Here is a 13,900-nt window from a genome sequence, read left to right as displayed (position 1 = left end):
CAAAATTAAAAATTATTTCTATAGGAGAATTTACTACATTAAAAAAATTCTTCAACAATACACAGACACTAAAGTTCAAGTAAAAGAATAAAAAGAAATAATACCAGTTCTACAATTCAACTACTTCTTCAGAACAATCTAATGACTTCACTGTATAAATAGAAAAGATGTCTAGAACTTAAGGCGAAAAATATGTTCTACATTTTCTCTCCCAAGAGAGCCTCATATTTAAAAGGGAGTCAGTATGTCTTATTTTAATGAGGCAAAGAAATGAGATAAGGTTGAAATAATCAACAGAAGCTAAACATTACTAATCACCAAAAGTCAAAAGAGAATTGTTTTGTGCTCAGAAAAAAAAAGCTTCTGTGTGTAAAAGTGTATATGTGTGAGTATGTGTGTATATGTATTATAGATGAAGAAAAAGAGCTAGAGTAAGTATGCTGTTGAGTCAACATGAGTATTAGAAGTAAAACAAATAATGGTAGAATATAATTATAAATCTGTGGAGGCAATACAAAGCTGAAATGAAATAAATAAAAATGTTTATGAATCATTAACTTGAATACAACCAGTTTACATTGATAGCCAAACACTGATGATAGAAAAATATTACTAAAATTCAATTTAAAACCAATGATAACAGAACTGGACCTCTGAAATTAAAATAAAGAAACAAAAGAACCTGCCAGGACCAAAAGAAAAAAAAAAACTTTCACAAAACCTTCCTGGAAAATGATGATAACCTGAAGAAAGGTAAAGTACAGAATTTCACATGCTTTGCTTTATACAAGAACATATGCCCCCTCCCAAACAGTTTATACAACAGGCTCAGGGGGGGAAAAAAGTAATCTTAAAAGACCTATGCACAGACATCAACAATTGGAAGGCAGGAAATAAATCTCACCTGATTAGCAGTAGGATCACATTTGCCTAAACCTGTAACTGAATCTTCAGTTATCAAAAGAGGCTCGCTTTTCCCACAGCTCTCTTGACTGATGAGCGTGTCCGCGTAGTTCGGCTGCGGGAAGATCACGTGACTCCCCCGAGAGTCCGCGGTGAGCGAGACCTCGTGCGAATAGGTCTGCAGGAAAGCCCGCACCCCGTCCACGCCCACAAACTGAGACGCCGGCACGCCAGCCAACCCGCTGCCTGAAGCCTGGAGCAGACGCGACATGTGCCAGCGCCGCAGTCTGAGAGCCAGTAGCACAATGACAAAGGCGAGGAAGACACAGGAGACCGCGGCCACCGCCACCACCAGATAGAGTGTGAGGCCTGAGTCTTCGGGGCTGGCTGGAGACTCCAGGCTGCCTAGATCAGCCAGGACATCTGGGATGCTGTCGGCCACAGCCACCGTGAGCGTGACGGTGGCCGAGAGAGGGGGCTGGCCGTGGTCCTGGACTGCCACCACCAGGCTCTGCTTGAGCGCGTCTCTGTCCAGCAGGGCCCGCGCTGTGCGCACCTCGCCCGTGTGCAGCCCCACCGAGAAGAGCCCTGGGTCACTGGCCTTGAGCAGGCGGTAGGACAGCCAGGCGTTCTGTCCTGAGTCTCTGTCCACTGCCACCACCTTGGTGACCAGGTAGCCGGGCTCTGCGGAGCGGGGTGCTAGCTCCACGCCTGTGGAGCCATCCGTGGGGAGGGCGGGGTATAGGATTTCGGGTACATTGTCATTCTGGTCCAGCACGAATATGCTCAATGATACGTTGCTGCTGAGGGGTGGGTTCCCACTGTCATGCGCTGTCACCCACAACTGCAGTTCATGGAACTGTTCGTAGTCGAAGGAACACAGAGCATACAGAATGCCAGTGTCTGAGTTTATGGAGATGTAGGAGGATAGAGGTGCTCCCTGGAGGGTATCCTCTGCCAGAGAATAAGTGACCTGGGCATTCTCTTTGCTGTCCTGGTCAAGTGCAGTCACCGAGAAGAAGGAGGCTCCTCTGGGGTTGTTTTCCAGAATGTAGGCAGAATAAGAGGAGTCCGTAAAAGTGGGTGGGTTATCATTGTCATCTGCTACATTCAGTAAAATGTGAGTTTCTGTAGACAAGGGTGGACTTCCCTTATCTGTTGCTGTCAGTGTTATATCATAGCTCTGAACCTGCTCCCTGTCCAATGCTCTGTTTGTTATCAACTTGTAATAATTTCCGTAAGTCTTTTCTAGTTTAAAAGGCAGATTTGGAATGAAACAGGAAACTTGACCATTTTCTCCGGAGTCTTGATCTTGCACATTTAGAAGAGCAATCACCGCACCCGGAGGAGAGTTTTCCAGCACCGAATTAGTAGAAGATGTGATAGTTATTTCTGGAGCATTATCATTCACATCCACAACTGTGACCAACATTTTAGCAGTAGTAGAGAGACCTCCGCCATCTTGGGCTTGAATTTCCATCTCATAGAATCTATATTTCTCAAAATCCAGAGAACCCTGTATTAAGACATCTCCAGATAGAGAATTCAACTGGAATATTTTAGAAGCTTTGCTTTCCACATTTCGGAATGAATACACTACTTGCCCGTTGATTCCCTCATCTGGGTCAATTGCATTCACCGTGAGCACCCGAGTTCCAGAGCTGAGGTTCTCAGGAACGCTCACTTCATATGTAGATTGTGTAAATTTGGGAATATGATCATTTACATCGAGGACCACCACGCGAACCGGAACAGTGCCCTGGCGGATGGGATCTCCTCCATCTAAGGCTGTGAGGAGGAGGTGATGAGCAGCCTGTGTTTCCCGGTCCAGGCTCCCCTCCAGCACTAGCTCAGGATTCTTGGCCCCATCCGTACTGTCTCGTACTTGCAAGGAAAAGTAACTGTTAGGATTGAGCTGGTAGCGCTGGAGGGAGTTCATTCCCACGTCTGGATCCCTAGCGTTAGGAAGAGGAAATCGCGATCCCAGAGTTGCGTGTTCACTGACTTTTATCTCTACTTCCTCCTCCTGGAAGCTAGGGGCGTTATCATTAATATCCATTATTTCCACCTCCACTCCGTAAATCTTCAGGGTATCTTCCACAAGTATCTCCATGTTTAAAAAACAGGAGGAAACCGCCTCACATAGCTCCTCCCGGTCTATCCTACCCGCGGTGATCAAACTGCCACTTCGCGGATTTAGAGCGAAAAGCTGCGTCTTTCCTCTGGAGACAATGCGGACTCCGCGCTCCGCCAGTTCCCTGGGCTCCAGCCCCAGGTCCTTGGAAACATTGCCCACGAAGAAGCCTTTGTCTGTCTCTTCCGGCACCAAGTATCGGATCTGCCCGGCCCCCGACTCCCACAGCGTCCCCAGGAAAATATACAGTAGGACCAGCCCGCTGCAATCCAGAAGCAGTTGCCGCTTCGCCATGGCTGAGCCGATATTCCGCGGTTTCTTGAGCCTTTAGGTTCTGAATCAGCTTATGTATCTACGAAGTCCCTGGCTGACTACATCCAAAAATATATTAGAGAGCGAAGAGAAGTACTTTTAAGTTTTCAGCATCAGGATCTGTGAGTATCTACCTCACTCAGCTTTGTGAGGAAGAGGTAGGAGGGAGGGAGGGACTCTGTAGCTTGCAGCTTCCCGTTCCCTAATTGGTGAACAGCGGCGCCTGGAGCCCAATCTTATTATTGCAACGAGAAAGAAAAACGCAACTATTGCTCCTGTTCGGAAGTTATTACACTCCCCTCTTTGAGAATCACAAGTATTTGTAAAGCATAAAATTGCAGACAATAAAGTTATGTGATATGATGTTAAAGGTTTACCAAGAGCACTTATGAAAAGAATAATTATTAAAAAGGCTTACTAATCTTAAAAATAACTTCAGACTTCTGGAACTGAAAACTTGCAGGTTAGATTTGATTCCCTTTGTTTTTTATTGACTAAGGGGAGCAGTATTTGTGGTTGTGTAACTAGCACGGTTCCAACAAAATCATCAGTTAGGATTATGACTATAATTCTTACCAATGTTTCTTTGTTGTGTAAAATAAACATTGGAGAGAATGTGGATCGCATTAGAGTTGTCATTTAAAATACCACAGCATAAATCTGTAACTGTATTCCATATCCTTAATTAAAAGGTATTCTAGGGATTTCCCTTGTGGTCCAGTGGTTGAGACTCCATGCTTCTAGTGCAAAGAGGTGCAGCTTCAATCCCACCGCCAAAAAAAAAAAAAAAAAAAGTATTCTATTTCATGAAAAATCGACCTGAGCCTTCTCTATATACTTCACCTTAAAATATATTTGAATAGTAGAGGATTTGCAGCGTCGTAAACTTTAGTCTTAACAGTAATACCCTTGAGTTTGAAATAGATTTATTTTAGGAATTTTATCAAGAGATGGAATCTAAAATCTCAAAATAAAAAAAATAAGTAAAATCTCAAAATAACAGTGCTATATTAGAATATATTGGCATACTGGAATATAAAAAGTATTAAGTACTTACCTGTTTAAAGGTGTTCTTATCTGCTTCAATACTAGGAGTTAAAATGCTATCCAATAGCACTGAAGAGCTATCTTTGTTGAGAATATCTTGTGTGGCAGGACAGTGTTCAACAGATGTGAGAAAATTAAGTTCTGGATTAGTTTGATTCCCAGGCACACATAAATTATAGGCATAGGGCAACGTTCCCTCACTGTAGTTATGAGGAATCTCAGGACCAGACTTGGAACAAAGAATAGACCCAAAGAAGCCCCTAGCGCTGGGGCTGGAAGAGCTTCGAAGGCGCACGGCGATGGCCAGAATCACCGTAAGGAGGAAGAGGACCGAGATCAAGGCCAAGGCCACCACCAGGTAAAACTGCAGCTCAGCCTGGGGGTCAGACGGCGAGGGCCGGTCACTGAGGTCCGGCAGCGCCTCCTGCAGGCTGTCGGCGAAAACCAGGAGCAGCGTGGCGGTGGCCGAGAGGGGCGGCTGTCCCCCATCGCGCACAGCGACCAGCAGGCGCTGGCGGGCCGCGTCCCTGTCGCCCAAGGCCCTCGCCGTGCGCACCTCGCCCGTGCGCAGCCCCACGCTGAACAGTCCGGGCTCGCTGGCCTGCAGCACGTGGTAGGACAGCCAGGCGTTGTGCCCAGAGTCTGCGTCCACCGCCACCACCTTGGTGACCAGGTAGCCGGGCTGCGCGGCGCGGGGCACCGTGTCGAAGAGCGCCGAGCCGTCGGGCCCCAGCGCCGGGTACAGCACCCTGGGCGCGTTGTCGTTGCGGTCGCCCACCAGCACGCGCAGGCTCACGTTGGAGCTGAGCGCGGGCGAGCCGTGGTCGCGGGCCTGCAGCGTCAGCTCGAATGCGCGCAACTGCTCATGGTCAAAGGCGCGCTGCGCGAACACCACTCCGCTCTGCGGGTTCACGGACACGTAGGACGAGAGCGCGCGTGGCTCCAGGTCGCTGGCCATGATGGAGTAGACCACCTGGCCGTTGGGTCCCAGGTCTGGGTCGCGAGCGCTGACTTGGGCGATGGAAGCGCCGGGTGGATTGTTCTCTGCCACGTGGACCACATAGGAAGCCTGGTGGAAAACCGGAGCGTTATCGTTGACATCGGTGATGCGTAGGATAATGGTAGTGCTGGAGGAGAGGGGCGGCTTGCCCCGGTCAACGGCTGTGATAGTGACGTTGTATTCCGGAGTCCGTTCTCTGTCCAGGGTCCCATCTGTTACTAACTTGTAGTAATTATTAGAAGAAGAATGAATTTTAAACGGAATGTCTCTACTTAAATTACACGTGACTTCTCCATTTTCTTTGGAATCCTGGTCCCGTGTTTTGAAGAGAGCCACAACCATTCCTGGCGGGGAATCCTCCAAAATTTGATCTGAGAGAGAGGTGATGATTATTTCTGGGCTGTTGTCATTTTCGTCCAAAACCTCTATAATTACTTTACACCGTGTAGAGAGCGATCCTCTGTCCTTTGCTTCCACAACCATGGCGTATCTTCCTACATTTTCATAATCCAAGGGTTGATGAGTTATGATGTTTCCTGTAGCAGAATCCAGAGAGAACACGTGCCGGGCTGTATCAGCCACACCAAGGAATGAGTAGGTGATCTCTGCATTGACGCCTTCGTCTTGATCGGTAGCGCTCACCCTCAGCACGAAGGTGCCTGGGGGCACATCTTCCCGAAGGCTGACCTTGTACACATCTTGGCTGAACACAGGGGGATTATCGTTGGCATCCACCACCAGGACTCGGATCTGAGCTGTGCCGCTTTGCGGCGGATCCCCGCTGTCTAAGGCTGTCAGCACCAAATGGTGAACGCTCTGCGTTTCTCGGTCCAGGGCCTTCTTCAATACCAGTTCTGGATATCTGCCCCCGTCAGGATTGTCTTTCACCACTAACGAGAAATACTCATTAGAACTTAGTTGGTATTTGCTCAGTGAATTCATACTAATATCGGGATCATTTGCAGGCTCAAGAATTGTTCCAGTCCCCGGGCTGACAGATTCACTGATTTCTAAGTATATTTCATCCTTATGGAATTGAGGAGCATGGTCATTAATATCTTCAACAACCACAATGATATGAAAAATATTTAAAGGATTTTCTACCACGGCTTCCAACTGCAATTCACATCTTCTCTCTTTGCATATCTGCTCACGGTCTATTCGGTCCTTCACAAGTAAGTCCCCGCTCTCCGCGTCTACGTTGAAGAGCAGCTTCTCCGCGCTAACTCGTAGCTTTCGAGCCGACACATCCAGGACACTGAGCCCTAGATCCCTGGCGAGATTCCCTACCACGGAGCCTTTGGCCAGCTCCTCGGGAATCGAGTAGCGGATCTGCTCGCAGAGCGCGGGGTAGAACAAAGGCAGCAGGAAGAGAAACAGTACCTGCCTCCGGTCAGCCGGGCGTGTCTGCGTGCAGCTCCCTCCCATTGCGCACTCTAGTTCTTGCTGGGTCCCAGTCTTTCTAGTTGGAGAAAGTGCACATGGCACACCGGTAAAGCATTTGGCCCAAGACAGGCGGAACCCCCAGTCTAAGGGCTGGGAATCCTTGTATGCTAGGGAGAATCTGCGCGGCCAGGAGCTCCAGTGTATAAGCGGGTTTCCTTCTCTCTGTGTTGGTGGCTGCGCAGGAAATCCCTGGCTAGAGGCTGAGGAATCCCGGGCTTCAGAGCTTGCCCTGCACTGGCCGACAGCGGCGCCCAGAGGCTTCGTGTGGAACCGCAGCTTACGTTTTCTGCTTTATTTCAAGAAGTCTTTAAAGACAAGATGATCGCAGCTAAACTATTTGAACCTTATTCCTCCGGTGATTCTGTTTTCTTCATGAAACTTTTTTTTCACATGGTCAAAACTATCATATATTGGGTTGACCAAAAGTTTGTAACATCTTACGGGAAAACCCGAACGAACTTTTTGGCTAAACCAATATTTTATATGTTAAAATTTTACATAGATTTTGAATAGGGTGAAATAGTTCTTTAAAAAATCTAAAAGGCACAGAAGAATGTAGAATGCAAAACAGGTCTCCTATTCCATCGCTTACTGCTATCCAGTTCTATCCAGAGGCAATCACAGTAGATCCTTTTAAGAGTGAGTTTCCACAAAGGAAAGTACTAAAGATAAGCATAAAAATTATTTTTGATCTTCAATCTAGGCTTAATCCATCCCCCCATATTTAAGAACTAGAATACAACCACTTTAGTATTCATTACCATCATCTAAGGTGACCTATATTGCTTTTAAATAATTATATTTCAACATATTTGCTAACAATAGCTACCATGCCAAAAGAGTAGGTTTTTGTAAACCTGTGTTTTTTCAAAATAATAACATTATTTGAAATATATGCAGAATAATTTTGACTCTCATGGTCAGAAATTTAAATGATTCAATTATTTGGAAGTTAAAAAATAAAAGTTATTAACTATAACTCCAAAGATAATAACTATACTCTTTTTCCACAGACATATCCTTGAACAAAAGTTGAACGACATGGGGGAAAAATCATGGTCTCATAAACATTTTAAAACACATTAGGGCATGATTTGACCTTATGCTACCATCTTAGTTTAGAAGAATATTAATAATAAATTAATAGAATAGTAAGAGATCAAAGCAAACACATCACTATCATCACTTTAAATGGACTCATCAGTAATTCCACTGACCATCTGTTTAGAGTTCTGTGTACTTCTCTGCTTGATTCACCTCTCATGAAGAAATGACTTTTTTTAACTTTAAGTTTATTTTGACTGTAAATTTCAGAGTTTTCAGAGTTTCAGTTTCCATTCTCTCTATAGTCACTGAAATGACTTTGGCATACCTCTTTGCTCCTGTGTACTTGGGAACATGTACCAATCTATCTCTCTAAATTATATATATATATATATATATATATATATATATATTTCAGCCTTAGAGATTGGAGAATTTAACAAAAAAGTACAGAGAAAGCAGAACCTCAAGTCTGCTTAACATAATACCTTTTATCGGTTCTCTAGAGTCCCTATAGAACAAGGAAAGTAAAATTAAAATGGTATATCTTCCACATGACAGTATGAAATGAGAATCACAGGCAAAATGGATGCTGCAGTGTTACCAGGTATGATTATACTTCAAAAATTTAAGCACATGTTATGAATTGTTAATGGAATATTACTGAAAATGGGTAGGATTTCCAGTAAGCAAATGCATTTGTTTCTGACATTTACCTATTCTTACCAGGCCTGACTTCAAAACAAGAGGCAGGGTTGTCTAAGGATTTCAGCGTGTAGCCACCAGGAGAGCACACAAATTGACAAGACACTTCTGTATGAAAGTCCTCTCTTAGGAATTGCCAGTATCATACAACAAAACTATAAAACACAAGACTCTGTGAAGCTAAGCATAATAGCCTATGATAATACACCTTCACTGGGATTAAGTAAATATTTTCCAGAAAGTAAAAACATATCAGTCTTAATAACCATCAAGTTCTATTCCTCAATGTTTTAGCAAGAAGTGAATGCCACTGAAATGGAGGAAAAAGTGAAAAAAATAGGATTAGGATCCCACGATTATGCTGCAAACCTAGAAGTAAAACTAATCATAATTCTTAAAGGTGAGAAAAGGAGCAAAGATAGAACTCACTGGCACCAAAGGGGTATCTTCTACAGGAAACTTCGAATCATCTAACAAAGACAGAGGATCTTTTTTCTCACAGCTCTCCTGACTGATGAGTGTGTCCGCGTAGTTGGGTTGCGGAAAGATCACATGACTCCTCCGCGAGTCCGCGGTGAGTGAGACCTCGTGGGAATAGGTCTGCAGGAAAGTCCGTACCCCGTCCACGCCCACAAAGTGCGAGGCTGGTACACCCAATCCGCCTCCGGAAGCCTGGAGCAGACGCGACGTGTGCCAGCCTCTCAGCTTGAGCGCCACCAGTACAATGACAAAGGCGAGGAAGACGCAGGAGACCGCGGCCACCGCCACCACCAGATACAGGGTGAGGTCTGAAGCATCAGAGGCCAGCGGGACCTCCAAGCTGCCCAGATCAGCAAGGACATCTGGGATGCTATCGGCCACAGCCACTGTGAGCGTGACGGTGGCCGAGAGAGGGGGCTGGCCGTGGTCCTGGACCGCCACCACCAGGCTCTGCTTGAGCGCGTCTCTGTCCAGCAGGGCCCGCGCTGTGCGCACCTCGCCCGTGTGCAGCCCCACAGAGAAGAGTCCGGGCTCGCTGGCTTTGAGCAGGCGGTAGGACAGCCAGGCATTCTGGCCTGAGTCTCTGTCCACTGCCACCACCTTGGTAACCAGGTATCCTGGCTCTGCAGAGCGGGGTGCCAGTTCCACGCCTGTGGAGCCATCGGTAGGGAGGGCAGGATACAGGATTTCTGGCACATTGTCATTCTGGTCCAGCACAAATATGCTCAGTGATACGTTGCTGCTGAGTGGTGGGTCCCCACTGTCAGTGGCTGTCACTTGCATCTTCAGAGTTCGGAACTGCTCATAGTCGAAGGATCGCAGTGCATATAGGACTCCTGTGTCAGAATTGATGGAGACATAGGAGGATAGTGGTGCCCCCTGGATAGTGTCTTCAGCCAGGGAGTAAATAACCTGGGCATTTTCTTTGCTGTCTGGGTCCAGTGCAGTCACTGAGAAGATGGAGGCCCCTCTGGGGTTGTTCTCTGGGATATAGGTAAAGTAGGAGATGTGAGAGAAGGTAGGTGGGTTGTCGTTGATATCTGCCACTTGCAGGATGAAGTGAGTTTCTGTTGATAGGGGTGGACTTCCTCCATCTGTGGCTCTTAATGTGATATTGTAAGAGGATACCTGTTCCCTGTCAAGAACTTTGTGTGTCACCAATCTATAATAACTATCAATTGATTTTTCTAATTTAAATGGTAGATTCCCCAATATGGAACATGTGACCTGTCCATTCTGCCCAGAGTCCAGATCATGCACATTTAAAAGAGCTATAACAGTCCCCAGAGGTGAATCTTCCATCAGGGGACTAAACAGAGATGTGATGGTTACCTCTGGACTGTTGTCATTTACATCTTCTATTGTAATCAATACTTTAGCAGTTGCAAGATATGCCCCTCCATCTTCAGCTTGTATTTCTATTTCATAGAAACCTGTCTCTTCGTAATCTAGATTTTCTGATAGCTTTATTTCCCCAGTATTTTTGTTTAGTTGGAATTTCAACAATTGTGTGTCAGGTAATTTTCGGAATGAATATGTCACTTCTCCATTGGCACCTTCATCCCTGTCGGTGGCGGTGACTGTCAACAGCCGTGAGCCCACAGGCAAGTTCTCCGGAACAGTCACTCGGTATTCAGGCAGACCGAAGACTGGTGCATTGTCATTTGCATCGAAAACAGTCACACTGATGAGGACAGTGCCAGATCGGAGAGGGTCTCCCCCGTCGACGGCAGTGAGAACCAGACGGTGCATTGCCTCTTCCTCGCGATCCAGGGCTTGCTCCAGCACCAGCTCCGGGGACTTAACGCCATTGACACGGCTTTGAACTGCCAGAGAGAAGTGCTTATTGGAGCTGAGCTGGTAGCTCTGTAGGGAGTTCACGCCCACATCTGGATCAACAGCTTCCGGGAGAGGAAAACGCATTCCTGGAGCTACGTTTTCATTAATTTTTACATCTAGATTTTCTGCTTGAAATTTTGGTGCATTATCATTGATATCAGTTACTTCTATTTCTACTCCGAAAAGTTTCACCCTATCTTCCACAAGAATGTTAAAACTCACCAGACACCGCGCGCTCTGAGCGCAGAGCTCCTCCCGGTCTATCCTGCCCGCGGTGACCAAGCTGCCGCTTGGCGGGTTCAGAGCAAAGAGCTGCGTCCTACCTCTGGAGACGATGCGGACTCCTCGCTCCGCTAGCTCCCGGGGCTCCAGTCCCAAGTCTTTGGAGATGTTGCCCACAAAAGAGCCTTTCTCTAACTCCTCGGGAACCGAGTAGCGGATCTGCCGAGCTTCGGTCTCCCACGACATACAGAGGAGAAGGCAGAGCTGGACCAGCGCGCTGAGGTAGGAGCGATTCCTTTGAGCGGCCATTGTTGCCTGGTGACAGGATTCTATGTCCTCACTGGGCACGCTGTGTTTTGGCTGATTCCTTTTTCTTACTCTGGGTGCAGAAGTCTCTGCGGCCTGCGCACGTTAAATTCTGAAGTGAGTTTCGCTGCAGCCCTGGAGCTGGTTTGCAGGAACCGTGGAGCTTTGTGTAGCTGGAGCCCTGAGAATCCGGATTGAGCGCTGGCTGCGGTTCTCTGGTAGTAGGTGAACAGCGGCGCTCAGAGTCCTCAGAAGTTACTGCACCCATTTATGTACGCAATAGAAAACAAAGGGGACTCTATTTTTTTGTTGTATATTTTATTTTACATTTCTTCTTTGGTTTCTCAACTGACATCTGTAGTTTTCTTGTTGTTGTTTAGTCCCTAAAGTCGCGTCCGACTTTTTTGAGACCCCATGGGCTGTAGCCCGCCAGGCTCCTCTGTCCATGGGATTTCCCAGGCAAGAATAGTGGAGGTGGACTGCCATTACTTGGTGGAATAAAGTGGAACGAAAGTACTACAGAGTATTAAATAATGGTCGATTAAATTTATATTTGCAACACTTATTTTCCCAATAGAAATATATCCACTTTCAAAGGTAAGTAACGCTTCTTTTCTTTCCTATGAGCTTCTAGCTATATTCAGAAAAGCCTTACAATTTTATTTGGAAATTCTGATTTAAATGGTCCAACAGTGGTTAGTAGACATGCACATAGAGATTATTATGAGATAATCCCTTTTAATTCACTTACGATTTTAAAATTTTATATTGGTTAACTAATTATATTTGTTTAGCATTAAGATTGTGTAAAGGGCTTTCAAATTTTTCTAAAATAGTTTTATTGTGCCTCAATGAATTTTTTTGGAAAATGTATTTTTATTATAGGTTATTAGAAGTTAACTTGACCCAGATGAGTTGAGCTGGTAGCCACACACTAAAAGGAACATGTCTCTATTGCAATGGGAAGAGAATACATACAAGTGCTATAAAACAATTTTAAAAAACAGAGTTAGAAATAGTGATGTGGGTTTTTAAAGAAATAAGCATATCAAATGACCTGTTTTCACCAGGTGTTGATGGCACTATAAATAATCTCTTTGCATTTTATATGGAAGGACAAAATAAACTGGCCCCCACATCTTCAGATGTATATTCCCATCAATCCAGTAGTAGGTCTCTCCTCAAAGATGAGGATTTTGGAGGTTCACTTCTTTCATAAAGAGAGAACAGGTTCTTTAGAAACATTTATGTCATTATGCCCCCCCCCCCATTTAACTCTTTAAAGATTTTATCTTTTGTCTTCAAAGATAATCAGAGTCAGAGATTGAGCACAGAGCACAATGACATTTCATTTGCTTTCTGGGAAATTCTGAATCTTCAATGTAGAGGAAAAAAGATTTGGAAAGAGTATAATTCAAGTACCAAAAATATATATATATAAAAGAAAAACCAGAAAGACCAAAAATTGAAGAGAGAAATTCCTCTAGGGTAGTTAGTATTAAGATTTAGGATCCATAGCAACACTTGGCAATAGAATGAAAGTTTTGACTCCTCTGCCAGGAAAACTGCATACATCTGCAACTTTGCATGCAATTTCAGGGATTCATGGATCTGCTCACTGTTGCTGCTGCTAAGTTGCTTCAGTTGTGTCCGACTCTGTGAGACCCCAGAGATGGCAGCCCACTAGGCTTCTCTGTCTCTGGGATTCTCCAGGCAAGAATACTGGAGTGGGTTGCCATTTCTTTCTCCAATGCATGAAAGCGAAAAGTGAAAGTGAAGTCGCTCAGTCATGTCCGACTCCTAGCGACCCCATGGACTGCAGCCTACCAGGCTCCTCCGTCCATGGGATTTTCCAGGCAAGAGTACTGTAGTGGGGTGCCATTGCCTTCTCCAGGATCTGGTCACTATGTCCCCTCAAATGCTTACAGTTTTATTTATATTTTTTATAAACTAATTTTATTTTTGGCTGCACCATGTAGGATCTTACTTCCCTGACCAAGGGTTGAAATCCCACCTCCTGTATTGGAAACACAGAGTCTTAACCACTGGACTGCCAGGGAAGTCCCAACAGTTTTTAAAAATGTTAAAATAAATGAAGATACCAGAATGCACATACAGGATTATCTACAACATGTTTCTTTGATATGAGCATCTGCTTTGATATTTAAGGAGTACCTGAATATTATTAAACTTCAAAATATTGATTTACTTGGTAAGAAGCCAAGACCACAGCCTGTTTTGCTAACTTAGGCTTGAAAAGATATCTCCAATTTAGTTACATCCTTTCTGAATTACAGAGCAACTTATGAACAAAATGAGTGCTGAAAATGTAGTCAGTAAAAACTGAAAAGACAAGACAGTGATTAGTTATGGATTTTCTAAATATGATTCTAGATGTAAAAGTGAAATAGTATACCCAAAATATGAAAAAAATAGAATATTACATAAGAAAAAAATGAAAC

At 45.0% G+C, this 13,900-nt stretch overlaps 4 protein-coding genes across 8 annotated transcripts in view; all 4 read right to left on the bottom strand.

The window, feature by feature from the left end:
- LOC129633985 (protocadherin gamma-C3) overlaps positions 1-13,900 on the bottom strand; it is a 149,621-nt gene that overhangs the window by 91,962 nt on the left and 43,759 nt on the right. The window lies entirely within an intron of this gene.
- LOC129634078 (protocadherin gamma-A11-like) lies at positions 390-3,937 on the bottom strand. Its single transcript, XM_055556051.1, has one exon. The coding sequence runs from the start codon at positions 3,329-3,331 to the stop codon at positions 860-862; it is 2,472 nt and encodes an 823-aa protein (XP_055412026.1). The 5' UTR covers positions 3,332-3,937; the 3' UTR covers positions 390-859.
- Positions 4,090-7,832, bottom strand: LOC129634129 (protocadherin gamma-B7-like). Its single transcript, XM_055556114.1, has one exon. The coding sequence runs from the start codon at positions 6,822-6,824 to the stop codon at positions 4,395-4,397; it is 2,430 nt and encodes an 809-aa protein (XP_055412089.1). The 5' UTR covers positions 6,825-7,832; the 3' UTR covers positions 4,090-4,394.
- Positions 8,443-13,897, bottom strand: LOC129634086 (protocadherin gamma-A10). The gene has a single exon (XM_055556060.1). It carries the CDS (start codon positions 11,439-11,441, stop codon positions 8,973-8,975), a length of 2,469 nt encoding a protein of 822 aa, XP_055412035.1. The 5' UTR covers positions 11,442-13,897; the 3' UTR covers positions 8,443-8,972.

The sequence above is a fragment of the Bubalus kerabau genome, chromosome 1 (genome assembly GCF_029407905.1).
Source record: "Bubalus kerabau isolate K-KA32 ecotype Philippines breed swamp buffalo chromosome 1, PCC_UOA_SB_1v2, whole genome shotgun sequence".
NCBI lineage: Eukaryota > Metazoa > Chordata > Mammalia > Artiodactyla > Bovidae > Bubalus > Bubalus kerabau.
The sequence above is the reverse complement of the archived record's forward strand: the minus strand, read 5'-3'. Positions and strand labels throughout refer to the sequence as shown.